The sequence below is a fragment of the Phasianus colchicus genome, chromosome 8, assembly GCF_987193195.1.
Source record: "Phasianus colchicus chromosome 8, bPhaCol1.hap1.1, whole genome shotgun sequence".
NCBI lineage: Eukaryota > Metazoa > Chordata > Aves > Galliformes > Phasianidae > Phasianus > Phasianus colchicus.
The window spans coordinates 25,155,241-25,182,120 of NC_143443.1; the positions used below are offsets into that span (position 1 = coordinate 25,155,241).

The 26,880-nt window shown below is 39.3% G+C and overlaps 1 protein-coding gene across 2 annotated transcripts in view; it reads left to right on the plus strand.

The window, feature by feature from the left end:
* Positions 1 to 20,650, plus strand: part of SORCS3 (sortilin related VPS10 domain containing receptor 3) — a 266,625-nt gene extending 245,975 nt beyond the window's left edge. Inside the window, exons 19-27 of one of the 2 annotated variants that reach the window (XM_090145482.1) lie at positions 1,362 to 1,548; positions 4,565 to 4,698; positions 8,620 to 8,743; positions 11,820 to 11,932; positions 13,522 to 13,653; positions 15,512 to 15,611; positions 17,116 to 17,221; positions 19,765 to 19,925; positions 20,511 to 20,650. In XM_090145482.1, the coding sequence (XP_090001608.1) occupies positions 1,362 to 1,548; positions 4,565 to 4,698; positions 8,620 to 8,743; positions 11,820 to 11,932; positions 13,522 to 13,653; positions 15,512 to 15,611; positions 17,116 to 17,221; positions 19,765 to 19,925; positions 20,511 to 20,575 (1,122 nt within the window). In that variant the 3' untranslated portion in view covers positions 20,576 to 20,650. The remainder of the gene's footprint in view (positions 1 to 1,361; positions 1,549 to 4,564; positions 4,699 to 8,619; positions 8,744 to 11,819; positions 11,933 to 13,521; positions 13,654 to 15,511; positions 15,612 to 17,115; positions 17,222 to 19,764; positions 19,926 to 20,510) is intronic. The other variant, XM_090145483.1, reaches the window with a different exon arrangement.
* Positions 20,651 to 26,880: the final 6,230 nt, after the last annotated feature.

The following is a 26,880-nucleotide window of genomic DNA, read 5'->3' on the forward strand; positions in this document are numbered from 1 at the left end:
ACAACCCTCACATACATTTAGAAGCAGAGATTTTTAATTTGTTGTTTTTTATTACTCAAGAATTGATGAGTGAGAACTCATCATCAGTACAGCTGGGATCATCTTTAAAAGGTAGTGGCATCTTTTTCGCCTAGGGTAAATACAGTGGAGCCCTTTTCCTGATAAATTATTTGAGCTAACACAGCTTGTATATATACAGAAAGCTGTACAGGTATTATCAGGGTATAATTTTATTTCACTTTAGTGAAATCACTGTGGTGGGCTTTAGATCTGTTTAAATTAGACTTGTTTTGTGTTACTTTTAGTCAGCTGAGAACAAATACGTAGTAAGACTCCAAGAAACTGAAATAACAGACACTTCTATAGTTCAACTATGGTGGTTTAAAACGTAATTTAAACTAAAGCAGTGCAGCTGCTGCTTCTAGACAATACCTGCAATGCTGGAATCTCTTGTCTGCTGTTCTCTCCTTCATTTAATAGCTATCATTGACAGTAATCTTAGTAGGGATTTTCTCATCTTCTCTTGCATTCTCCTGCGTATCGCCGGGTCCAATCTCTGTGTTGACTGGCATTAGACAAAAGCTGTCAGTCATCTGTGTGGGACTCAACCTTTATAAATTCTGCCATCCAGAAGTTACATGAATTTCAGTCTAGCTGAAATTAGTTATCTAGACTTTTTATCATAGGGGTACAGAGATGGATATTTGCAGAAGATAATTCGTGTCACCTGTCTCAGTTATCTTAGAGTAGCATGTATTGGTCTGTTACCTTTCTTTTTCTCTTTTCCATTGACTATTCAGGAAGCCTGAAAACTAGGTTAGGCTAGACCCAAGTATGTCAGTATCATCAATTATTAATCTATCTCCAGAATGTTCCCAAGGCTTCCATTTACACCTGGGAATTGCATCTAGCAATTAGCATCCAGCCTCCCATCATTGTAGTGCCTCCCATCTTGCTGCTTCTGATGAAAGTGCTTGTTGGATGTCACCCATTCAGCAAAGGGCTGTGCGGAGTCCTGCCCTTTGCAGTGACACATAAACCCAACCATGCATTGTACTAGAAGAATCAAATATGATCCCCTTGATATATACATGTTTGACATTCTGCTTTCTCAAAATCTCTAAATCCAAGATGACAGAGTAACAGCTGCAAATGTTCAGCTACTCTAAGCATTAATGGTAAGTAGTTAGCTGGCACGGATTTGAATCTGGTCCCTTTTGGATCAGAATGAAGCTTGACTTTTTTTAGTAAAGTCATGACTTTGTGTCCACACTGATGAAATGGAGCTGAGCAGTGGGATAGAATGTAATATAAATCACTCTTATCAGCCCAGTTCCCTAATCCAACCTTCTTTGTTGCAGGGTGATCTCCAGAGGACAAATATTCAACTTGATTTTGGGGATGGCATCGCAGTATCCTATGCAAATTTCAGCCCTGTTGAAGATGGCATCCGGCATGTATATAAGAGTGCTGGAATCTTCCAGGTGACAGCATATGCAGAAAACAGCTTGGGCTCTGACACTGCTGTCCTCTTTTTGCATGTGATCTGTAAGTACTTCCTCCTGCTAGATTCCTTGGACAAAATCCTAACCTCATTGAAAATTCTTGCAGCTTCAGAGTGCATGCAACCTCACATATATATATGCAACTTTGGGCTTATTTAATAAAGAGGAAGCATCTTTTAACAAAAGTGTATTTACTGTCTGCATATGCAGAGAAGAGCTTTAGAAGGATTTTGAAAAGGTCAGAGGTAAAACAGCATATGAAACAAAATCCAGATATGTGTTTTTAGTGTGCTTCTGATACCAAGAGATTTAGATTAACCTGCTGCATTTTTATTCAGTATTTATGTTTTCAGCACATGTTAAATAAAACAAAAATCATTGTGATGAGTGTATTTCCTGGGATGTGGATGTACGGAGAACTGCTGTGGTATTTGTGCTTCATGCATTTGACGTGCGCTTCTGACTTTCCATCACTGTTACATAGATGAGTCTAATTTCTCTCCACCTGACACACGAGCAGAATTGTAGAGCCCTTGACTGACCTTATCAAAGCCTCAGAAGGGAGGAGAGAACCCACGATGAGACCAGGAAGGTCTTGGTTCTTTGTCCTGCTATAAGACTACTAGGTCCCTTGGATAAGCAACTGATTCTGTGTTCAGATGTATCTCTTTGGTTGTGGTCTTAATGGTGCTTTGAGACATGTCTATCTTTTCCCATAGCCTGTCAGAAAGTATTCTATTCTGCCAGTCTTGTGCTTGAGCTTTCCCACTGGAAACAAGTCCGACAATTCCAAAATGTGAGAACTATTTTCTTCTTTTAAATCTCCAGCTCCCTGCTTGAAAGAATAAATGTTCCTTGAAGCTTTTATTATGCTCATAATTCCCTCAAAGTCAATCATGGCTGCATTTTACAACCTGTTATTAGAGCATTAACTGTTTTTTTCTTCACCTTGGACCATTAGCTGACAAAAGTGATAGTTACCTGGTAATAACAACAAACTTTGTAAGGATTATCTGATTTTTCTCCCAGGAACTGCTGTTCCATGGTGAGAATTTTAGAACAGAATGCAGAAGAGGGGCAATTGTTAGGCTTAATTTGTGTCCTCTTCTCCCTCAGCTTCTCAGATCTCTCTTCTTTGACTTCTGTGGCCTTCTAAGATGGCCAGCTTATTATCATTATCTCTAGGGAAGTATTTTCCAGACATTTACATTTGCACTAACAGTGAGAATTAAAAAAAAAAAAATAGTACTAGACTTTTAATATATTTTGATGTACTAGTCAGTATTGGAGGTTTGCCCTTGAAGCTCAATTGTACAGGCAGAATGGCAGCTATATAAATCACCTTTGGTATAATGTCTGTCTGGTGCTGGAACTTTGTGCTTTAAAAAAAAAAAAAGAGAGAGAAAGAGAAAGGAGCTCCTGGGCTTCAAGCAACAGTAGTTCTCTCTCCTTTAGCTTTAACAGAGAGCAGTCATCTTTTCACCTCTGTGGAATCTTCTTTCAAGCTGCTCATCCCCTCATTTAAATGGAGGCAAGATTTTAGCATTTTTCTTCTTACTGCACTGTCAGAAAATATTTGGGGGATCCTGCTCTTCATGGGAATCCTGTGTACTTTCTATAGGCAAATTTCAGGAATGACTTGCTGGTGGATCCCTTAGGAAAAGGGGAATTAAACTGAGAGCCAAAACCTAGAATATGGTTCTGTCCTTCGAGCTCTGTATTCTGGTGGTAAAGGAACAGCTCTTGCTTTGCAGTATTCTTGTCATCCAAGTAGGTGAAGTAATTAATGTCCCCATTTCATATTTGAAAAGCTGAGAGGTAACATAACTAGATAATCTCAGTTAAAATCAGCAATTCTGTGCTTCCTCGACTTAATATTTTATATTAGAAAAATCCTCCTTTCTTACTCATTCTTTCCTTTTCATAGTGATAGTCAATCAATTTGCTGTATCTTAAAAGGTACCATTCAAGAAGGACTCAGTAACACACCAGTTACCAGCTGGAATTCAGTATAAGCAAAATTGGCATATTTGATGAGGAGGAAGAAATTGAGATAGGAGGAAAAGCTTTAAAAGAACAAACCAAAAACCTAAATGTTTTTTACACTTTTTTGTTGTGGTTGGCAAGAGGAATTTTCTTCTTAATTCTGGACTTCGTGCACTGGACTTATTCTGGACATTTGGTCTTAATAGATGTAATTTACATTGATGTTTGGTGTGTGTTTATGTTTTGGTGTTTTTTTGTTTGTTTTGTTTTCTTTTTACTTCTTTTTAAAACAAATTCTTATGATGTTGTAAAAAAACCCCTCGATATGCCAATGCACACATCTTTCAAGTTATTCCTGCCTTTTTTTGCTGCTATTGACTGGCTTCCCATCAGCTTTTCGAAGTCAGTCTAAAGTCAAAATGATACCAAGATTTACTATTCTTGCCCCAAATCATCAATCTTTTTTTAAATACCTTCTAAAGAGGAACTGTGAAGGCATATTTAATCAACTCATAAACACCGCTTACATAGTCAGGTTTAAGCCAACTTAGTTAATGTGGTTTGCCTACTAATCTTAGTTAGCTCACTGGGCAGATTTTCAACAAAGCTCTTTCTCTCTTGTGTCCTATCATAGGATCATAGAATCTTTTGAATTGGAAGGGACTTTTAAAGTTCATCTGGTCCAACTCCCCTGCAGTGAACATGGGCATCTACAACTCCATCAAGACTTCAACAGCAGCCTGCCCTATCCTGTGCAAAACCAGTTTATTGTTATCCCTCAGACTGCATTTAAAAAAATATCTTCTAAACACAGTCCTGATCCTGTCTGAAGTTAGCAGTGTCAGAAGTGCACATTTTTGGTTCATCAAGAATTGAGTGGGGGAAAAAAAGGGTGATTTTGTTTATTAATTTAATGTCTTTTGCTTATTGGCTTCAGAAATTCTCTTGTATATCTATAATAGCGCTTCACTGCTGACAGTGTTTTGATTCATTTAAGGGAAGAATCCTTGCTGTTTACATCTAAACTGGGAAGTTTTAACTCAGAACCTCTAATAATGTGTCACTTCCCACAGGTCCAGTGGAGCACGTCCATCTGAGTGTCCCTTTTGTTGCTATCAGGAATAAGGATGTCAACATTACTGCAGTAGTTTGGCCCAGTCAAGCAGGCACACTTACCTACTTCTGGTGGTTTGGTAACAGCACCAAGGTACGGTTGCCCTTTGATTTACATTTATTTGCTAAGCTTGTTGTACCAGACAGGGAACTCCCTTAACCCCATTGAAAACTTCATGTCATTGCTTATTTTATGTTATTTTCTTCTATTAACTTTCTAAAAAAAGGTTGTCATTACTTTAAACTTCAGTTCTGTGTATCTTTTTCCTCCTCTCTCACATTATTCTTAGAAGTAGTTACTTTTTTTTTTACATCTGGTTGTTATCTGCCCTACTGAGCTCTGAAGACCACTGTTATTACCAAAGTTCACTTGCAATGTAACTGAATTATATATCTCTATGTATGGGATAATACTGGCTTTCAATACTATTTAAAAACTGCCAGTGTTCAAATAACCATGGGTGTTTCCATTATGTACCAGTATGCTGTATATAACACTACATTCCAACACAATACTTTAAAGCTGTTGGTGTTCAAACAGAATCACACAAATAACCAGTTGTAGCCAGAATTTCAAGTTAGAAACTCATGAAGCTCTGTTTGTGACTATTGTTCATATGCTGGATAGATAGATAAATAGATAAATAGAGATGAGAATTCTTTATAGGGAATGTTGAAGATGCTGGCAAAAAGTTAACATGAAAAACTTTTTCTATCAATAATTAAAGTAAATGAATCTACAAGTTGTGATTGTGTTTTCTAGTGGAGAGAGCAGAACTGCTTGTTAGTGACAGCTTTTAATGCAGGTTTCAGGTGTGAGACAGCTGACACAGGCACTATCCTCCATGAAAAATAGTGGCAGCACTGAATTGTACTGCCATTATTTTTCAATTTGGAATCTGCTTTTATTTACAAAAAGCAGATTAAGTCATGTCATTTTCTACTATATTGAAGGCAATCTAGGTGTCATAGTTATTCTGCCAAGACTTTTGTCCTTAATGTAGAAGATTTTTTGAAATAGAAATTAGTATAGAAAATGTGGAGAAAACCAATTTTGTTTGCTAAGGATTTTCATCCATCTGCTGTGGTGTTTGGATCTCTCTTGTAAATAGGATCTGTTACTTAAGCCATCATCTAGTTCAAATTTCAGTAGAGTACAGGCAGGTGTAGATGTGTAGATGATTTGGACATAGCTGTATGTGGAGTAGCTAAAATTTTAATTCCTTGGAGTGGTTTTATGTGTTATTGAATTACATTGAGATACAGATCAGAGGAGATGGCTCCTCTTATCTGCAGACAATTAAAAATCCAGAGCAGTATTCTTTCTTTGTGTTCTCTCCAGCTACCTTGTGTATTTCAGTTGTGCTGCTTAGCTATTCTCAGTGTATAGCAATACATGTAGATACAGCAGTAGATGCTTTATAGTTTTATTTTTTTTCCCCAAAACAGTAGTCTGAATTACATAAAAACTCCTTCTGCGATGTTTGATATGTGTCTCGTGAACAAACTGTGGCACTCAGTACTGGTCAAATCTGGGCAAGCTGATTTGTTTGTGAATTATGGGATGTGGTGTGTAATACTGTGCACAGTAACTGTCTGGCATTGTTATACTCTGATTCCAGTGCTGAAGAATAGCAGCTTCTATGTCTGATCAGCCCATAGACATCCCAAGCAAAACCATGTGTCTTGTGTCACTGTGCATTCTCATAGTGGTATTCTGTGCTGTTGCACAGGAAAATGTTGTCTTACACTCCAATAACCTGGCTGAGATCCTTCTGTTGCCCTCAACATCTTGCTGGAGTCGTTGTACTGAATTTCTACTGTACTAATTTTTGCAGTATACCCAAAGGCCAATTTGCTTGGATTAACACAGGTCCAGTTTAATAAATGTGTCCAGCTGTCTAATAGGTTGAGCAAATGAACCTTAAACTACTTGATTTAATTTAGAGTTGATTTCCAGGTCTTGGTGCCTGAATTAAAATTAAGGAGTTGGCTGAATGTTAAAACTCCATGATGGAGGTGAAATCAGCCATGATAATGGAATGTCCAGCATGCATACACACACAGAAGGGAATTAGTAATTTTAAAGACCAGATTGGTTCCTCTTTTCTGCCTTTGCACATAATCACAAGCTGTAACCTCCAAGTATATTGCTAATATCACTGAATTTTAATGTAGGTCTGTTCTGCTTGTCCAGGATGTGTATCTTAGTATATGTTAGCTGCAACTCCAGAGCTACCCCAAGCTGCCATCCCAGTGTTCAGACAGGCTTTTCTTTTATTGCTTTTTCAGGTAATGTATGAGAGGTCAAATGAAGGTGGCATTCTACAGGGGAAAAATCTCTCTGGCAGCCTGGTTTTATGCCAATGAAAACTGATTTGTCTATGAATATGACATGTATAGTCACTGTTTTGAAATGCAGGCAAATTATCAGTCTGATGGGATTAAGTGTGAGAGCTGGAAAGTGAAAGTTTAGGATATTTTTCTTTGGAGACAAATCTGTTTGGAGAAGGGACAGCTGTAATGGTACAATTGTTTTGTCTGTGCTCTTAGACCTCTAAGTACTTTTGAAATGGAGACTGTATCACTGTTTCTATTGTAATGGTTTAATCCAAACAAGGGCTTGTCTATAGACCAACTGTCAGCTCAAAGGCGCTATCAGGGCAAGACCTTTGATTTTCAATAAGTGAATCTCTTTCCCTAAATGTGGTGCACTTTTCTCCTCTAGATGTGTATCTCTAAGAATTTCCTGTGCAAAGGGGATAGCTGTAATGCTATCAAGGATGTATTTGAGAAGATGTAGATAAAGTCAGCCTTCTCTGCCACCGTTTGGAACTAGCCAAATACTGCTCAGCTTTATTCTGGAAGCCATCCAGCTGCATTCAGACAGTAGTGTCTATAGGTGTTATGCCATGTTTTAAGTCTTCTTAACATAACTTGCTAGCTTTATAGCTGAAGGTGGCTTATGCCTTACGGACTTGACATGTGGGCAAGACAATATTTGGTGCCATTGCTCTGTTCTGAGCAGAGTTGCTTTGAGATAGATCATGGATTTGCACTTGTAAGTGAGAGCAAAGCTTGCTGAGCTGTTTGAGTTCTTGAGGTTTTGGGGAGCCCCTAATACATCCAAAGGTGACTTTGGACAGGGTTACTGGCCACATCCTCACCCCAAGTGACAGCATGGTGGTGCCTCCAAACTGTGGTCTCCCTGTCCAGTTATTGTCCTAGGCAGGTGTAATGGGACTAGCAAGGGTTGAATATTAGAAAAATTCTCTTTTCAGAAAGAGTGTTAAGGCATTGGAACAGGCAGCTCAGGGAAGTGGTGGAGTCCCCATGCCTGGAGGTGTTCAGGAACTGTGGAGATTTGGCATTTAGGGACATGATTTATGGACAAAGTGGTGATGAGTTGATGGCAAGACTTCATGATCTTGAAGGTTTTTTCCAACCTTAATAATACTATGATTCTGTGAGTGGTCATAGTGGTGATGGGTGAATGGTTGGACATGATTTTAGCGGTCTCTTCAAACCTTAATGATTCTGTGACTCTTAAGAGGGGCTGGTACTGAATCTGATGAGTTGTTTGAAGAAGTACTCTGTCTCTGGATTTCAGTCAAATGCTGATTTGAGTTGTACCTTCTGTTTTGGACAGCTGAGAAAGCAACTATGCTGAGTGTTCATGCTTGTGTGTTTACAATACTGCATTCTGCAGCATTAATTCTGCAATCACTGGCTGTGCTCTGCTGAGGCATTCATAGCGTAATGAGTTGCAGTTCAGTGGAAAAAATTTTCAGGAGGTATTTAGTGAAGTGAGAGAAAACTTAGTCTGTGGAATGGTCTCATTGGGTAGCATTCAGATCACATGCTTTTTGAATTGAGCAGAACACGCAGATCTGAGCACCCTGTATCAGCCAGGGGTAAGAGGATACTTTGGCCTGGTGGATTATTCAGCTGATTGTTGTGCCTAAGTTAATTGCATCCTGATTTGGATATTGTTGTTTTTGTTTCCCTTTTGCAGCCCCTCATCACCCTGGAGAGCAGCATCTCCTACATCTTCAGTGAGGAGGGGATGAACACTGTCACTGTGCAGGTTGCTGCAGGCAACACCCTCATCCAAGACACCAAGGAGATCGCAGTACATGGTAACTTCATCCATTTACAATGAGATGTCAGGGAGCATATAGAAGTGAAGAACAGGCAGTTGTCGTTGAACCAAAATGAACTCTGAACTCCCTAGTGCCAGGAGGGACCTCCAAAGTAAAATGTTTGTTAGCTGTGAACAAAGTAGATCAGATTTATTGTAATTACTAAATGCAAAGTGAACTGAATAGAGAAACTAACTGCGTCTGTAAATCCAGCACTGTAGTGAAATGGCTGGCTTCTGCTTTGCTCTCATTGGCTTCCTGACTGGGAACTTTCCAAATAAAAAGCACTTTAGAATATAGGCAAAGCATCTCCCCTCTGTTTTCTAGTTGTGGAAAGAAGCAGACATGCTTCTTTCATATAGTCACTTTACAAAGGTGAAGAGTTTAGAAGAAATGGGACAGAAATGGCTCTGATGTTGGTATTTCTGCCCATATTCCATACCACAGCTGGAGGTTCACTGTGTGTTCACTGGACTTCCCTATGCATCTCGTTTGGTATGTTTGTGCTGTACCTGTACATAGGAGAATATTCTGCTGGGCTAGCCTTCATTTTACTTACCTAGTTTTTAGCATCTAGCATTCAAGGACAAGCTTTTCTTTAGGCAGCAAGTTTTATTGAGAAACCTGGTCTTCAAATAACTGAGGTTGCCCTATGTGGTTGAGCTGCGTGTGTCTTGTTTCTGTAATTAAAGATAAATTTGCTGCTGATGACTTGAAAGCTGTATGTTCAGACTTAACCACCAGCTGAACAGATATTTATTGACTGCCTGGTTGTGCAATGCAATGGGTTTTTAATAATTTGCTGATATTATTTAGAAATATCCAAACTCAGTATTAGCAGATGTTAAGTAAACCTCTGCTTAAATATTTTGGGTATTGCAAAATGCAGTGTTTAGTTATGTGAAATTTGCAGCTTTCTACTGGTTTCTGGAATAAACTTAAATCAGGAGTATTCAAGAAGTGATCTCAATCTTTGTATATCTTTGCGAACTGAAGGTCCCAGCGGATCCCAGTGTCTTTCTCACTTTCTGCTTCCAAATACCCTGTAAGAAATTTTGCTGTTCTCTAAAGTATCCAAAGCTTGGGACTTTATCACAGAGTAATTCATGCAGTTGGAACATCCAAATAGTCCTATACACAAGCTTATGTTGTAAACTGAGCTCACTGAAGGAAGGAGTCCTTCCTCAACCCAAATCTGGTGATCAGTTCAAGTCTGAATACATAAACAAGGGGCATCTTTGGTAAGCATTTGCTCTGCTAAAATTATGTTACCAGTTCTAATCTGTGCCCTATGTTAAATTACTATGGCTTTAAGCATGAGTATGCTTTTTTGGTGTTAGCAGTGAAGGAGATTTATTGAAGGTTTTCAAAAAATTGTAGCTAACAGTGCAGAATTTAGTAAAAAAATAAAAAAATTTAAAAAAATTGGATATTGTACTGAGAGTTCAAATGTCAAAAGCTTTGTATGTCAGGCTCTGGGGTAAGCCTTCAGAAATAACATGAGAGAGATTGCCTACTCTTCTGTACTTGTTTTATTTAAAAATATATTGCAGTGCCTAAAAAGGAAGAACAGAACTTGCAAAAGATGCAAGACAAATGCTGTGCTGGCACATCCCTGCTTTTCTGTGGATTTCCTCATTTATACTCTTGCTAGTTTAGCTTGATCTAAAGCTGGTACCTTCTTAAAAATGATTAATGGTACTTATTTATGTGTCTGCAGATCAGGTGCTTCAAGGTGTGACATAGCACATCCCTAGAAACAAAAAGGACAGTCTTCTACCCTGAGAATCTCTATCTGAGTGTGATTCCCATCCTGAACTTGTGTCTCCCACCCTCCTAAATTCATTGTTCATGTTGGTCATAAATGTTAGGCTTGGACTGTAGTGACACCAGAGAGGAGAGATGGAGTTGGAGAAAATTTTAAATTGGCCTGAATTTGAAGTCTAGGAAGTTTTTCTTCCTCCTGCAATCAGTCAATTAGGAAGTAATTTCAAAGCATTTCATGAATAGCCATCACTTGATTACCCTGTCATTAGCACCACTGGGCTCTGATTTGTTGGGGAATTAACCATTCGTGGCTTCCCTCCAGGAGAGCAAACAGATAATGGCTGCTTTTGAAAACATATTACTTACAGTATGTGTTTTCTCTGCAGACCATAGTGCATGTAATTACACGAGTTTCCAAATTTCAGGCAGATGCCATCTTATTAACTAGTTAACTTTCTTGTAAGCAGAACCTGAAGTTGAGTGGCAAAATTACTTGAGCCTGGGTGGCCTAAGACCAACATGAAAGGAAGACTTCTTCTCACTTCCCTTGTTTGTTACTTCCATTTCTTCTGGGAAAAGCCACAGGCTGGCATTAGAGCGAGATTTCTTTTTTAAGTACATTATTTGCAAATTTTCTGTCCTGCTTGGTGTTAGCCAGGATCTTTTCTTCCTTCACTCTTTCATCTCTCTTTTGCTTTAAGTCATTTTAATATGAGGGCTGCTCTAAAAGTAATGCCTCCTATTTTATTTTGTTGGCCCATGGTGTCAGAAGTGGATATTGGTGGTATGTCCATAGAGGTTGAACCTTCTATCAATGTTCCGTTACATGTTGCTGCTGTGTGATGGCAGTGGAGAGGCAGTCTGAGAGAATGGTGTCTGACGTGCTTAAGAAGCAATGGCATGTCACTGAATTTCTCCATGCATCAAAAAAGGCACCTGTTGACATTCATCAATGCTTGCTGGACATTTATTGAGACCAAACAGTGGATGTGAACACAGTGAGGCAGTGGGTGCAGTGTTTTAGCAGTGACAACAGTGACAGTGGGTCACCTTCACTGTTGCAGATTTTTATGAGTGCAGCATGCAGGTTCTTGTTCATCGCTGATGAAAATGCCCAGCTAATCGTGGTGACTGTGTTGAAAAATAGTGTTTTGTAGCTGAGAATTTGCTCTATCAAATAGTGTTATTGGGCTCTTTGTATCTGTTGTAGTTCCCATGGAAATAAATAGGAGATATTACTGAATCCACGCTTTTAGCTTTACCCTAAGTGCTGCCCATTCTCATCAATACTTTTCTTCTATTCCAGAGTATTTCCAATCTCAACTCCTCTCATTTTCTCCTAACTTGGACTACCACAATCCTGACATCCCTGAGTGGAGACAAGATATTGGCAAAGTCATCAGGAGAGCTTTAGCACAGGTAAGCTTCTGTTTCCACCTCTTCTGCTTGATGTAGAATAAGCTGATAAAGTATGCAGACTTTTTCAATATACTAGCTTTAAAGAGTGGGAAGAACTCAGTAATGAAGCTATCATTTTAAATCGACTGCTTCTTAATATGCTGAATCTTTTTATAGAGGAAAACTATATTGGGAGTTCTGTGGAAGTATTGTAATTACTTTTATTAATGTTTCTGTGGTGTTTTTCAGTTTTTAATATCCCTGAGGACTTTAGAAATTCCTGATGATAGTAGCATCACTATTATTCTTATTTTGCCAAAATCAATGTTACAAGTTGCACTGGTTTTGCCCCAGACATTTGGATAGTGTTATTGCGTGCAGTTTGACAGCTGATCCACTCCATCCCAGAAGACAGAGAGATGTAGTAATGTTAGGTGCATGAGGAAGATATTTTTATCTATTCCTAATACTCAGCCTTCCAATGGAACTAAGTATAGCAACTAGTGAATGTTATAAAGGTCTACTCCCTTTCCAAGTGGGGCAGAAAATGAGGATTCAGAGGGAAAATAAACTTATCTCTTAAAACACAGGTCAAAGAGAAGCTTCTGAAGATACTCAATCTTCCTTTGGGATTAATTAGAATATGTAAACTAGCACTCAAATTCTTGCAGGAAAGCAGACAGAATATTTTATGATATCAAATAGCCCGGGATTTTGGTTTTGTGTGAAATCAAGAAATAGATATGAGCAAGCCTTTGTGTTTTTTTACTTTCTACCAAAATGTATCTTGCTTTTTTTTTTTTTTTTCTTTCTTTTTTTGCTTCAGCTACATCTGTTCTTAGAAATGGTGACTGATTATTTTTATGAAGAAAGTGCATTCCTGCTTTTCTCATCTGCAGCCTACTCAAAATTCACAGCTTATGAGAGTTCCCTTGATTATTTTCCCACCCTGAGAAAACACTTATTTCATTTGTTTTAGCTGGTCTTCCATTGTAATGTATTCAAGTCAAGTTTGTAGAGAAAATAAATGAATTATATTGTAATAACAGTAACATCAACAATAGAAAGCATGTAGAAATGCTTGTCTGTATATCGTTTTTTGACTGTTCAGTTGCAACCTACAATCTGTTCTTATAGGACAAATCCCCAGAAGTAGGCTGCCCCATTGATGTGTTTCATTTTCTTCATATGTAGCAAATGTAGATCCTCATAACCTGTTGTTAGAAGGTGATTGCAAGTAATTTTCATCACATGTCCCTATAAGTTGCATGCTTATCAGTCTCCTTGAGTCTCTGGATCTGACTTTGCATTATTCTTTTGTGGTGAGGGACTATATGGAAAATACATATATGAAGAGATTGTAGGTTTTGATTTTGGACTCTGGGTTGTGATCTTTGGGCACATGGATGTTGTCCACACTATGTTTACTTCTAGAAATGACAGAGAACATCATTAGCAGAACCTCTATTTTAAGACTCACTCAGTGGGTACAACAGTTCAGCTATAGCAGAACTGACAAATTACAGTTTGATGGGAGCGTAGTTTCCCATAGTGAATGGAAAAATCAGCAGTAGAAGAGCAGCTAGAGACCACCTTTTTACTTTTTTTAGGTGACCGGTATTCCTGATGAACAAATCTTGGTAGCTGTATTTCCTGGGTTGCCTACTTCTGCTGAGCTCTTTGTGCTACCCCGTAAAAACACTACAGAGAGAAGGAAAAGCAGTGAGGCTGATCTGGAACAGGTAAGGATAAAAGGGTTCACAGATCATTTATTCCCATCGTAACATTTACAGATGGACCCCTTAACCTTTTCAGCACAGGAATTGACTTGCAATAGTTGTGATGTAACTGGATGCACGTTGGACTGTGGCAGTATAGTTTATACTATTAAAGAGGTATAAATTTCACAGGGAAAATTGGATTTCCAAGCTCCTCACTGAGATGCGTCACAATCTACCAGCAGTGGTTCTACCTGGATCAGTAGTGTGCACTCATTAAAGTAGTTATGGCCAAAGGAACCTTGAATATGTACTCCCTCCACTCCTTGGAGGAATGCTAATAGACAAAGTCCAAAACAGCAAGATAATACACTGAGGTTTACTAAAAATAAATCAAGCTCTTCAGCTTGTGTATCACGGGAACAAGACCTCTTGATTCTGAAGCAGCACATGGTGTGTGCAAACTGTATTTGAAAGTTACAATATCCATCCATTTAGATAAATAGGTAATTACAGTGATGAATAGCTACAGTGATATACAGGCAAAGGAAGAGCTAGGAACAAGAGCACTAGTCTGCTGAAGCTTTTTTTTTTTTTTTTTTTTTTTTGCTAGAATTACCAAGCAGTTACATCAAATCTATGAAAGCAAAGGAGTGAAGCAGTGTTGAAAAAGCTGCTTTACTCTAGCTGATGTTCTTGTATGCACCATTCCTACTGTTCTACTATGTGGAAGCTATGGATAGCCCATCTCAAAGTGCCTATGGGAGTAACTCTTCTGTGATCAAACACTGAATCATTCAAAGGATTCCTGAATTCCATGGAAGTTGTTTTCACCCACTGAGCAAAGTTAGCCCCCTCAGTGTAGTATGTTTGTTGTAGAAAGCTAGCAAAACTGCATTCTTAAATTAATGCTTTTAAGTGTGCACAAAGGAGAGGCATAGTAGAAGGAAGATTTTGAAGGCTATTTGGAGAGATTTTCTTGGAATTGTTTCTGTCCAGTTCAGTTGGGCCTACTCCTATTAGATTGCTCTCTGAAAACACAGTTGTGAACATTTTTCATTTATCAGTATTATGCAGGCATCTGATTGCATTTCTGACCTAGTTGACCATGAGCTGTAGCTCTAGTGGTCTAACTGTATTTGACAGTCTACTCAGTTGTGCTTTGGAACCTGTTAATGGCTCCTACTTGAGGAGTTCTGCCCCAACCATCAGAATTACTTGGTGGAGACCAGGCACTAACAAGCTCAGGCTCCAGGTGACATGATAAATACATGTTGTGAGGCAATCAAATAATACATCACATCTGGCTTGCTGAGCTGTGAGTAGCCTCCATTTCAAGGCCCCTCATCTAAATGAAGGAGAAATACAAAAAGTTTGATATCACTGGGTAGTAGTATCCCAACAAGGATACAGCAGGAGCTACTTGACTAGGCTTGTCCTGAATCAAAGGGAGCAAGGCGTTGTTAGTAGCTCAGCTCCATCACCCACTAATGAGAATATCTCAGTGATTTCCAAGTGTGTAAGATCCAGTTCACAGGACATAATAGAAGATGAGAAGATCCTTAATTTCTCTTCCACACCATATTCCCATTCTTGCCTTGTATTCCCCAGAGAATTATAATAACACTCTGAGCCTCAAAAGCGTGTCTGTCCTTTAGGGAGACTTGAATTCAATAACACTCAGTTCCATCTGAAGCATGTGCATGTCTCTCTTTACTTCCTCAGTTTTCTCACATACCTTTCTCTTCCCTGCTTTCTTCCTTTTCTTCCTGAAGACAGTAAGAGAAGTATGTAGCCTACAAGTGGTGACTAACATTTCTGAACGTTCTCCTGAGCTGGCTCTCTTCTGTATTGTAACCTATATCTCTTACTATTTTCTCAGGTTGTTGAAATCCTTTTTAATGCTCTCAATCAGAATCTGGTCCAGTTTGAACTGAAACCTGGTGTTGAAGTCATTGTGTATGTCACTCAGTTAACATTAGGTGAGTGGAGTAAAAGGCACAACTGTGGTTCTTTAGAGGATTCGTATGGCTCCAGGTGAATGGGTTTACACTACAGCACTCAACAGCCTAGAGTGAAGCTCTCAGTTATTGCTGAGATAATGATGGCTGTACAGGAGATGAAGTTTTTATTTTGCCCTTGCTTTTTATGGCTGCCCTTGCAGTTATCTGAAGTGTGGGATCTTGTGCATGTGACATTGCTGATAGCCTCTCTGGAAAAGTGAAATTCATGTCCTAGGATAAAGCATGTTAGCTTCCTTTTACTTTGAGACTCTCAGAGAGCCAAGATTTGGGCAAAACCAAGGCTCACATCCTGTTCTGCAGATTATGTGTTTGTACCTTTGCTTTCTGATTGTTGTTTGGAGGTGAGAGTTAGACTTAACAGAGATGGTCTGAAAGGAATTAATTAACAAAACAGAATTTCTGCACTCTCCAGTTTTGTCTCTGGGTTTGTTCTAGTAAGACACTATAAGTGGGGGTGCTGCATCTGCATTTTGTTTTGTGACCGTTCCCATAGGTTTTTTAGTGAGTGAAATAAGAGTCAGTTATTTTCCAAGAAAGAGTTCATAGAAGTGGTGGAAGCAGAATACTGGTAGGATCAGAATCCTAAATGTGAAAAGTTGCAGTTAGAACCAGAGAATTATTTGCAGAGAATTTGTCCCTGTTATCTAAGTGACAGAAAAATAATAGAGAACAATAGAGAAAAAAAAAGAAAAAAAAAGAACCAAATAATATTTATGCAGTGAGACATGTTCAGACGCTACTTACGATCATTTGCACATTATTAGAGTGTTCTCATCAGACTTTAATAGTTCTCAGTCCATTAAGACAGTGTGTTCCAATGAGCTGTAGAAATAGCTGCACAAACAAGGTTTTATAATACACTTTATTTACTCTGCCAAAAGTGCCAAGGATGGGTGGATCAAAGATCCAAAGTGTAGCACCTGCTTGGGTCCAGGTTTATTGATTTGGGCTCCTTTACGATACAAAAAATGACTGAATGAAAAGGTAACAATTAGATCTCATTAGAAGGAGGAGCCTTGGGGCTTCTCAGAAGACCAGGACTCTTACACATGTGAGGCAGACGTGTCATTGGAAGATGAGACCCACTCTGAGATTACTTCTCCGAAGGAGAATAGGTGTCTATTAAGTCAAACTTCATAAATTTCATTTCTATTTCTGTCCCTTGACAAACGTAAAAAGAAATATCTCATTGTTAACACAGGATCAACCATTCAGCTGAGCATGGCTTGCTGTGCCTTTTCACTAGGAGATGTTAGACTGCATTGCTTTGAAAAAGGAATGTGGTTTTCAAACTATATGAGAGTCAATTAATTTTATACTGATTGGCCTTGATGGAAGCAGCATGCACCATGCAGTGGTGATAATAAAGCAGATGTGACAAAGACAAGGTGAGCTCAATTCTCTGGTAGTTATGTGTTTGCTAATGTCTTGCAAATGTAATGCTCTGCTTTTCCTCCTGCAGCACCCCTTGTTGATTCCAGCACAGGTCACAGCAGTTCGGCGATGCTGATGTTGTTGTCTGTGGTGTTTGTAGGCTTGGCTGTTTTTTTAATCTACAAGTTCAAGAGGTAAGTTGAAAAATTGTGGAGGATAGGAGGAGGAGATGCTGGGTGGTTTACAGGAAATTTAGGCAGAGCAGTGCTTGGATTGCAGGTGTAGAATGAGTTGTACTAGCCTGAGGCTTAGAAAAGTACAGATCCATAGTTCTTAGATACAGACAGAAATACACCTCCTGCTCTTCCACATCAGCGCTCTGAAAACTCACGAAGAGCTCAGAAGTCAGGCTGTTTCCTGCTTCAGCAGATTTGTTTGAACCACAGACCAGAAAATGGGAAGCCTTTATGCTCACCTAGTCAAAAAACATGACTGATGTCTTCATACAGTCTACATCCATCTTGCCAACTGCCTTAGTGCAGTAGGATTTCATTTGTATCTTGCAAAGTAAATGGCTTTTGCAAGAGCAGAGAAACAGGTGTCATTATATTAAAGGAGGGAGACTTGATGCCAGAAAAGTTTGTGTTATGCATCAAGGTGTCTTTGGGAATCTGTGCTGAGATTTACTTTGCCAGATGTTAAAATACACCTTTTGCTTTGACAGTAGCCAGGACGCATGCTGGTCTATGATTGTCTGCTGCTGCAAGCTATCAAACAAAATACAGGATAAGAAAAACCTGTTAGCTGAGGGGCTACCTTATAAGAATGTATCTTAGGCAGATGGAGCTTTTTATCAGTAACTTCGTATTCAGTACACTACTTACTGCATTAAATGGTCTATGTGGTCACATACTTCCTAGTGACAAAATATTGTATTGGAAACAAAAATAAATATCTGGACATGAATAGTTTGTAAACCTTCAAATTGCAAAATTACATCTTTTCCTGTCCAAATTTCAACTACTTCATTCCCTCTGCTACCTTTTCTATGGGCCAGAGTAACGTGGGTTTTCCTTTTCATCTTGGTGAGATTGTTTCTTAGGTTTGTGCTTTGTGTCTTTGAATCTATAGTCAGGGATAAGTCAAGAAGAAGGATCTGCATATTTTGACTGCTAGAATCCTCATCATTTTATGCTTCTATATCTCATAAAACAAACCCTCATTCTAGCTGAGCATCCTGAGCCTTTATGAAACCTTGAGTGTAGCATCCATCAGCCTTGTGCTGTGCTCCAGAGCTGAAAAGACCCTGTCCTTTTAAAATGTATCTGAGAATGTAATGCATTAGAGATTGGATGGGGAGGGAGGAAGAGAGAATAGATGGCTAAAAGTATGAGTTTTGCTTAGCCCAATGCTCTTCAACTTACCAGTTCTTAATCTGCTTTGTCCTAAGCATGTGGAACTGCCAAAAATTAGAAGTTAGATACCCAGAGTGTCCTCAGCTTGATTTTTTTTTTTTAACAGAAAGCAAATACTTGAGCTCAGTGAGAGCATGCAACAATTATGAGTGGAAAGTTAAAAGGAGATGAAAACAAAAGCTTTTCTCTAGCTCTTAGTGATGCAGAAGTCCATTAGCAGTATGTACTTTTCTGATTAACAGTGGTCTTGGCCTGAATACAGAACTGCTGCTAACAGGAAAATGTTCTGGGAGGAGCATGGGCCTGCATGAATTTTTAATTCCACAGATTTATAGAATCAGTGCTTTGCTCATTTGCACACAGGCTCCTTATTATTAAGTCCACCAAGCTGTAGGCTCAGCCTATAACAATTGGTCACCTTTCAACAGTCCATTGCACACAAATAATCCTAGGACCACTAGGATGTTTAAGACATTACTTGTCAGTTCTCTTATTTTAAATATTCCCCCAGGAACAATGCCTAGGGGTCTACCTGACTGTCTGTCTGTCTGTCTATCTGATTTTCAAGGATATTATTCCCATAGTCCAAATTTACTTCTCTTGGAGTTAGGAAGAAGAAATAATGCTTTCACTTTCTCAGTTCCCCAAGCAGCAAGGGAAAATAAGTCCCTGCAAACTATCACGATCCTTACCATGACAAACCACGTTTTGCATTGAGATGGTAAGAAATAGACTTCAGGTAGGTTTTATGAGGTACAAGTCCTTTTCTTTCTCTCAGGCAGGATCAATTCTTTATAACTCTTTCTGATGTGGCATTTTCTACTGTGTCACTGTGGGCCTGTCAATAGAAACAAACCTAGCAATTTTTTTCTCAGTTAATAGTAGTGCTTCAATTGATTTTTACTTTTGGTTTCCAATGCACCACTGATCATATAATAAATACCGAGGGAATTGGCAATTGCGACTGATTATACTTAGTTGACTGCTGCTGTCTGAGCTAGGTGTGCAGTATCCACTGTGCACACCAGAACAGGGCAGCACCAGAACATCAGGTTTACTGCTGGAGGAGCCTCTGGGCACAGGGTAGGAAGGCAGTGGCCTGAGACTTTGGGGTTGCTTTAGGTTGGTATAGTTATTATTGAATGCTAATGGCATGCTTGGGGCTGAATATCACTGTGGTGCCATCACCATCTGAGAGATGATATTCTGCATCACTTCCACTGTTGTGTTTTTGAGATTGGTCTCAGTTTAACTGGTCTGATTAATCAGTGACATATCAAGGATCTCTTGGCAAAATATAACCTATTTTCCTTTCTGTGCAGGAAAATCCCCTGGATTAATATCTATGCCCAAGTTCAGCATGACAAGGAGCAGGAAATGATTGGTTCTGTCAGCCAAAGTGAAAATGCACCCAAAATCACTCTGAGTGAGTTCACAGATCCTGAAGAGCTGATGGACAAAGAGCTGGACACGCGAGTAATGGGTGAGACACAGCTCTTGGCTGGGGCTTTTTTCACTTATATTAGGTGAGGATGTGGGTGTTAAGCAAGGCCGTGACTGTGGTCCCATGTACAAGCAGATGCTGAGACACTGAGATAGGAAAAAATTCTATCAACATAGTAACAGGGAGTTTTTCCTACAGTTTTCCATCCTCTATCCTATTGTTACATGACTAGAGCAGGAAACTGGAAATAGTAATAGATTTATAGGAGTTAGCAATAGCTGCGAGCCACACTTTGATCTGTTCATGACCCTTTCACTCCTGTGGAGGCCTCCCAAATTCAGTGAAGCCTCAGAAGAATCAACTGAGACAAGCTTACACTGCTGATGTACTGTCTTTACAAATGAATATGTCACTAATAGCTTAACAAATTTACTGGTAGCCAACAGAACTGTAGTAACAGATTTTCTGCATACTCTGTGCTTATTGCAAGTGCAATGCAGAATGTGTTACTTTTAAGCACCTTTTCTGTCTCTACACTCACATCCTAAGAAGGAGTGAGAAGCAATATAGACCCAACTGTTGAAGTTGCTGCGCTGACTGTCTTCTCCATTTTCTCCTCCACAGGAAGCATCTCAACTATTGCCAACAGTGAAAGCACAAAGGAAATCCCCAACTGCACTAGTGTTTAATACTGAGAATCCTCTTGGTCTACAGAATTTCTGACTTTTTATTTGTAATTATTATTGTTATTATTATTATTATGAAAAAAGAGAGTTATATGTCATTATTATCATTTGGGAGGGGATGGGGTGGGCTTTTTCTGTTTACCAGGGCTGCATTCATAAATAGCAGGTTTCTTCATACTTAGGAAATTTCCATCAGATCAGAAATAAAAAGCAAAGAATGAGAGAAGTGTGCAATGGGATTTGAATGCCTGACTCCTCTTAAATACAGAATAGGAATTAAGTATTCGAATACAGTAGGAAGATATGGTACCTTAGGCAAGGTAAATGTAGGCAAATGGTCCCTTTTCTGATCTTTTTGCAAGTCATGAATCATCTGCTTCATCCTGCCAGAAGGCTTAGGCTGGGCTGTTGGACCAGACTCTGCAACCTGCCAACAGCCCTCACATTCCAGTGATGTGCATGTCTCAGCTTTTTGCAGGATCTTGCCTTTTTGTAATTGCTTTTAATTTCAGTCACCCTCTGGCATTGTTGACTGCTGAGAAAGGGGAAAAATAAATTCAGAGCGTGCACATCAGTTTTTCTTGGACTGTGGATTGGCTGGAGGGGACAGCACCACAAGCAACGAGGGAACATGCTTGAGTTTATGAATGCAGCTCAAATGCCATGCATGTGAATAGCAAGGATGCCGAAGGCCTACTGTAGATAATTACAATGTACATAGCTTTTTATTTCTTAGGAAATAATTTAATGTTTAGTAAAGGAAGATATGTTTAAAACAAAACCTGAATCACACACACATGCACGCACACACTCCAGCCAACCAGGGACTGTGGTGAGCACTTGAATCACACTTTGGTTCCAAGTGTGTTCCAGTTGTCTGTCATATTTCAATCAGCACCATTTATTTCTCTGTGTATACCTGCAAGCCTTTTTTTTTTTTTTTTTTTTTTTTTTTTTAAATATTATCATTTCTTATGATGGAGCAGAAAAAGGTTTTATCAGGACAGACCATGAGTCTGTCAAAAATATTTTAATGATGTTGATCATCTACTCACCTCTCTGTTGTTCTGTTCACTTCTGAGAAGGCTCTTGATGACATCAGCTAGGGAAGATGAGGAAAACATACAGAAAATAACCGCAATCTCAGTGTACACAAACATCAGTGTGTTTACACTTCCTTGTACCCCAGCTCAACAGTGGATCTGGTTGCAGTACTTTTATTTCCAGTGATGTCATGTGTTTAAAGAGTTAAGCTGAAGTAAATGAGTTAAGGTGAAGGAAATGCTTTTCAGAATGTGTAAGAGATTTTAGCTGAACATGATGCATGCATTTTAGGGACTGCTCTTTGGAGAACAGGATGTGTAGTCAGATCTATAAAACTGAGCTAGGAAAGGTCTTGTGAGTGCTGCAGAATGGCTGCATCCAGTTCTTGGTGGAAATGCTATCGAGGTAATTTTTGCATGCTGGGTTGGTTGATCATTTCTGATCAGCGCAGGGAGGTTCGTGAAAAAAAAAGTTAGGAAAAAAAGCTCCTAAAGAATCTCTCTCTCAACCTGAGTTGAGGATAGCCCCTAGGAGTGATGAAGTTTTGATGCAGGTGGTAGACTTAGTGGTGAGTTTTTATCCATTTCTCATGAGTTGGCAATACTAAAAGTGGACCTTATTCTGCGGAGTGTTGAGTTATAAAACCTAATGGGAGTGGAAGGAAGATTGGAGGCATGTTTGGGAAGATGTTCCAGTCTTTGCAGTTGTAAGAGCAGACAGAAATTAGGTCAGGTGACAATCTGATTACAGGACAGTGTATCCAGTGTATCTGGACTGAAATGGGAAGATGGGTAGGATTTAGGCCTTTCTTGCTACCTCTCTGCATTGCAACATACTGGCTACAGACCAGCCTCAGCTCCACATGTCCATTCTGTTAAGGGGCTAGAAAGTCTTTTCAGGATTCTAATGCTGATGTCTCTTGAAAGGGGAGAAAGGAAAAACAGTGGTTAAGCATAGTTTTGCTGAAAAAATAGGGTGGTATTTCAAGTTTAAAATTTTAAAACCAAAATGTAGCAAACTATTTTTTGTATGAAGTAGTAAAGCTAAATATTCTCAATTCTTCTGCTCCCTTGTTTCAGTAAGGTTTGTGAGCCTTTTCGCTTGGTTTAAAAAGAGTTCTTTTCTCTTTGTTCCCTCACTTTTCTGCTCTAGTTCCAAACATAAGCTGGAGAGTGATGGCTGTGTTTTTCTATTTAAATTTAAGTCTCCATCCATCACATGTGCATAAACTGTTGCTACTATCTCTGTTCTTCTGAAACACCAAAGTAGTTTACTGTAATGGCCCAATCTGGTAATAACACTGTTAGTGCAAGGCCATAGCTTCCCATTTAGACATAGATGGGAGGGATGTACATAAACAATGGTCCTGTGGGCCTTGAGCTAAACTGTGGGCTGATCTCAGTCTTTGTTGATCATTAGGATTTGAGGGACTGCTTTTGTGAGCTGCTGCAGAGGATTAAATGAGAAATTATTTTCCATATAATTTCTAAACCGGGAAACAAAATGAAAATGTTCAGTGTTATTTCAAATTTTCTAAGTTATTCACAGAAATGATTTTATGTTCATTCAAAAAGAAAGATTTGGGATTACAGTTTTCACAATTTCTTTTCACAATTTTTTTTCTCCTCCAATTTCTCCATCTATACTCTTGAAGACGCAATGGAGAATATGTTAAAATAACTCATCAGATGGGAGGAATCACGGAGGAAAAATTGGAAGTTACTTGGAAATAAATGGAAATATTTTCACTTCTCAAAAAGAAATTTAATCTCAGTGGAGGTTGAGAACTTTCTAAATGATGCAGACAATTTTTAGAGAAACTACTGTCCAGAGAACTAGTTTTAATCAAAGATTATCCTAAAGTTGCTCCAAAGCAAATAAACAAAAAACAGGAAGCCAAAATTGAATTGCAAAAAAAACGTGCCTGGTTCTTGATTTGGCTCAAACTTCATCTTCAATGAGACTTAGTGGTTATCACCACCTGTCAGAGTAGTTTGTCACATTTCTACTTGGACCAGAGAGGGCTCCATATATGTCTGGAAAGAGCTCACCCTAGGATATGCATGGGATCACGCCTGCAAGAACATACCTCCTGCAGAAGAGCAAATAATTGCTGATGGCAGCTGGAAAAACCTTGTGTTCATAACAGAAAACTGCTCCTGTAGGGTGCTAGAAAGTTAACTACTGTGTCACTGTGGTGTACATGAGGCTACATGTGGTGTACATGAGCAATCCATGGGACCTCTAAGGTTTGGCTTGGGCAACCAGTGCTGTTTGCTTTTTTGGAAGGTACTGACCTGGAATGTTTGGCACAGGCTGGAGTATTATCCACTTTTACTTGTGTATGGATGTAAAGTAACAGCCTGGAGACATCATTTGTTTTTTTTCCCCTGCAAGTTTACTTTGGAGGAAATGTAATGGAAATCCTTGAAGTTGTAGATGATGATTTACCTGAGGGAGGAGGGAAAAAGGCAGTAATATGAGTATAACATAAATTGCTCCCACAGTCTAGTTGTGTATGAAGAGGAAAAGAAAGAGAGAGCAAAAGATTGGGTCAGTGCCTTCTATCACTGCCAGCCTTCTGTTTGCAACGGATTCTGTTGTATTGACTTTAATATATGACTAATGCATAAGATTTGGAGACTAGCTGCAGCTTTTGACTCTGTGAATATTATAAATACATAGTAGGTGCACAATGTGGTTTAACCTGTGCTTGAGAACCCCAACAATAAACACAGAAGATTTGAAAATGAGGCTAGAGAGACTGAGATTGCAGAGGTTTTCAGTTATGGTTTTACTGCTGTCAGTGTGAGCATGCGCAGGAGAACATGCATTTTCTTCTGGATTAAGACTTGGTTTCAAGGACGTGAAAAGGTGTCCTGTTCCCCTCCCTTTCCCTCCAGTCAATTCTCACACACATTCTAGCTTGTGCTGGTCTGAAAAAGCAAACCAGAATCCTCACATCCCTTCTGATGATGTTGGACAGTGCATTAAATCCAAACCACAACCATGGTTTTAAAGGATTAAATGAGGCAGACAATTGCAATACTTGTATTAAACACAGTAATACAAATGCATGAGTCATATCTATACATATATATATACTGTTCTTGGTTTTATTGTTCCATTTGAATATTTTTACTGTAAAAAAAAAAAAAGGCAGTGGTTTTGAAATTGTTGAAAATAAATGTATTTTTGTACATCAGTTACCTCTGTCTGCTCTTTCAGTCCTGTTCTTCTCAAATTTCCTTTTGGCAAAGTCTCCTCTGTCTTTGCTGAATCTTCCTTGCCATATCTAGCCTGCCAACCATATATGTTATTTAGGGTCATGGAGGGCAAGCAGAGAAGCGTTATACGGCAGCTGATTTTAAGGTAAAACTACTACCTGTCTTTTCTTCTTTCTGCTATCTTCCAAAAATAATTATCTCCTTGCCTTCCCATCCCACAGGCTGATCTGATCCTCTTTGGAGTGTGGAAAGTAAACAGGAAGGGAGACTTACCTGTGTCTTGCTTATGCAGCCGAGGCTCTGTAAATTCCAAACTCTCATCTAGAAGACTTTAATCTGAAAAACACTGCAGAGTGCCCATGCTAAGGAAAAAAAAACCCACAGAGCTACCTTCACTTCTTGGCACAAGAGGCTATTAAAAAAGGAGAAGAGAGTGCATGCTAATGTGTCTCTGGATATGTATCAGCCATCTCTCTACAATCACCACACCACCCCTCCTAAACCGCAGATTTCTGGGGTGTGAGAGTTACTTGGGAAGCATCTCTCCACCACTGTTTCCTTCTTGCAGTCTTTCCCAGGTGTTTTACTACTTGTCATTTATGAAAGTGAGACTAATGAGCCAAGCTTTTTCTCTGGCCTGATGCAGCAGCAAATGTTTTATGTGTGTATTACACATGAATGCAACTGGTATGTTTATTCTCCATTTTATTATGAGTGATCAGGAGTTTCTATTTTTCATTCAGTTACTAAACTGAAAAGGTCATGCAACCAAGAACTAGGGTGGCTTTTTCTGAGAGTGGTGTATGAGAGACCTCCAGCATCACAGAAAGAATTCCCAGCTTTTGAAAGCTTTGGGTTTGGCCCTCTTTACACCACTACCAGTATAATTCTGTTCATGAAGACCTGAAATTTAGATCCTGAACAGATAAGCACAAATATTGAGTTTACAGTAGCATAACAAGCTACCCTTAAAACTCAGTGATCAACTATGTGCAGAAATCCGACTAAATGAAGTTGAGAAGTCAAATACAAGCACTTAAATAGCAGCCCTCCTAATCTGAGAATTGCCTTTGCCTGAATCCAGCTCAATTTGTCTGCACATTGGACTTATTATTCCCTTTGTTAAAGGCAGCTTAAGCATTGTTTACTACCCTGTGCCATATATTTGCACCAGATATCCCTCCATGAGGGATACAGTGTTGCACAGGAAAAAACCAGCATAATTACTCATGGAGGCAACTCACCACTGTCTTGTTCCAGCCTCACTGCATTGCTTAACAGCACCTATATGAACAAAGGCTGACAAATGAGAGACGAGACAGCTGTAGTATGGGATAGAAATGTACTGTCAAGTGCATTTTCCCCAGCTTGTTATGCTGATACTGAACAGTGTACTTGGTTTGGACTTGCTGTCTACTGATACTCTTGTGTTCCTTTGACAGGGAGAGCCTTTCATTGCTTGTATAATGGGAGCACCTAGAGGGCCTGACTGAGAACACATCCCCCTTGTGTCCATGACTGAATAAACCACGTTACATCAGTGTTGATGGACTGCACAAGCGCAGTGAGACTCAGTCAGAGCTGGCTGCTTCCTCACCCACAGGCTGTAAGGGAGGACAGAAATGAAGGGAGGGTACATGCCTGTACCAGCTGAAGTTCTGTCTTCAGACTCAGGAGCATTGGGATGAAAGGTAGAACCTAAGACACATCTAATAAACATTTTCCCCTTCCTGTAATTAGCGTGAAGAGGTGTACACTCAGTACTCCTGCTTGCCAGGAGAGTTCTTAGCCTCACCAAGGTAGGAGAGGAACCTCTTTCCTTTGGACACATTCAGTCCAGATTTTGGTGCAGTAAGAAATGCAAATTCTTACACCTCAGAGAATTAACCCAAAAGAGCCTAGTGCTTCAGGTGCCTCCTGCTGAATGCTGGTGCCCACCTCCCAGTCCTTGCTCAGAACTCAGCATTTCAATGGAGTAAGGCAGTCCTTATCTGGATTTGGTTTCTGCCCAGGTCTTTCTTTTTCCCTTGGCCCCAG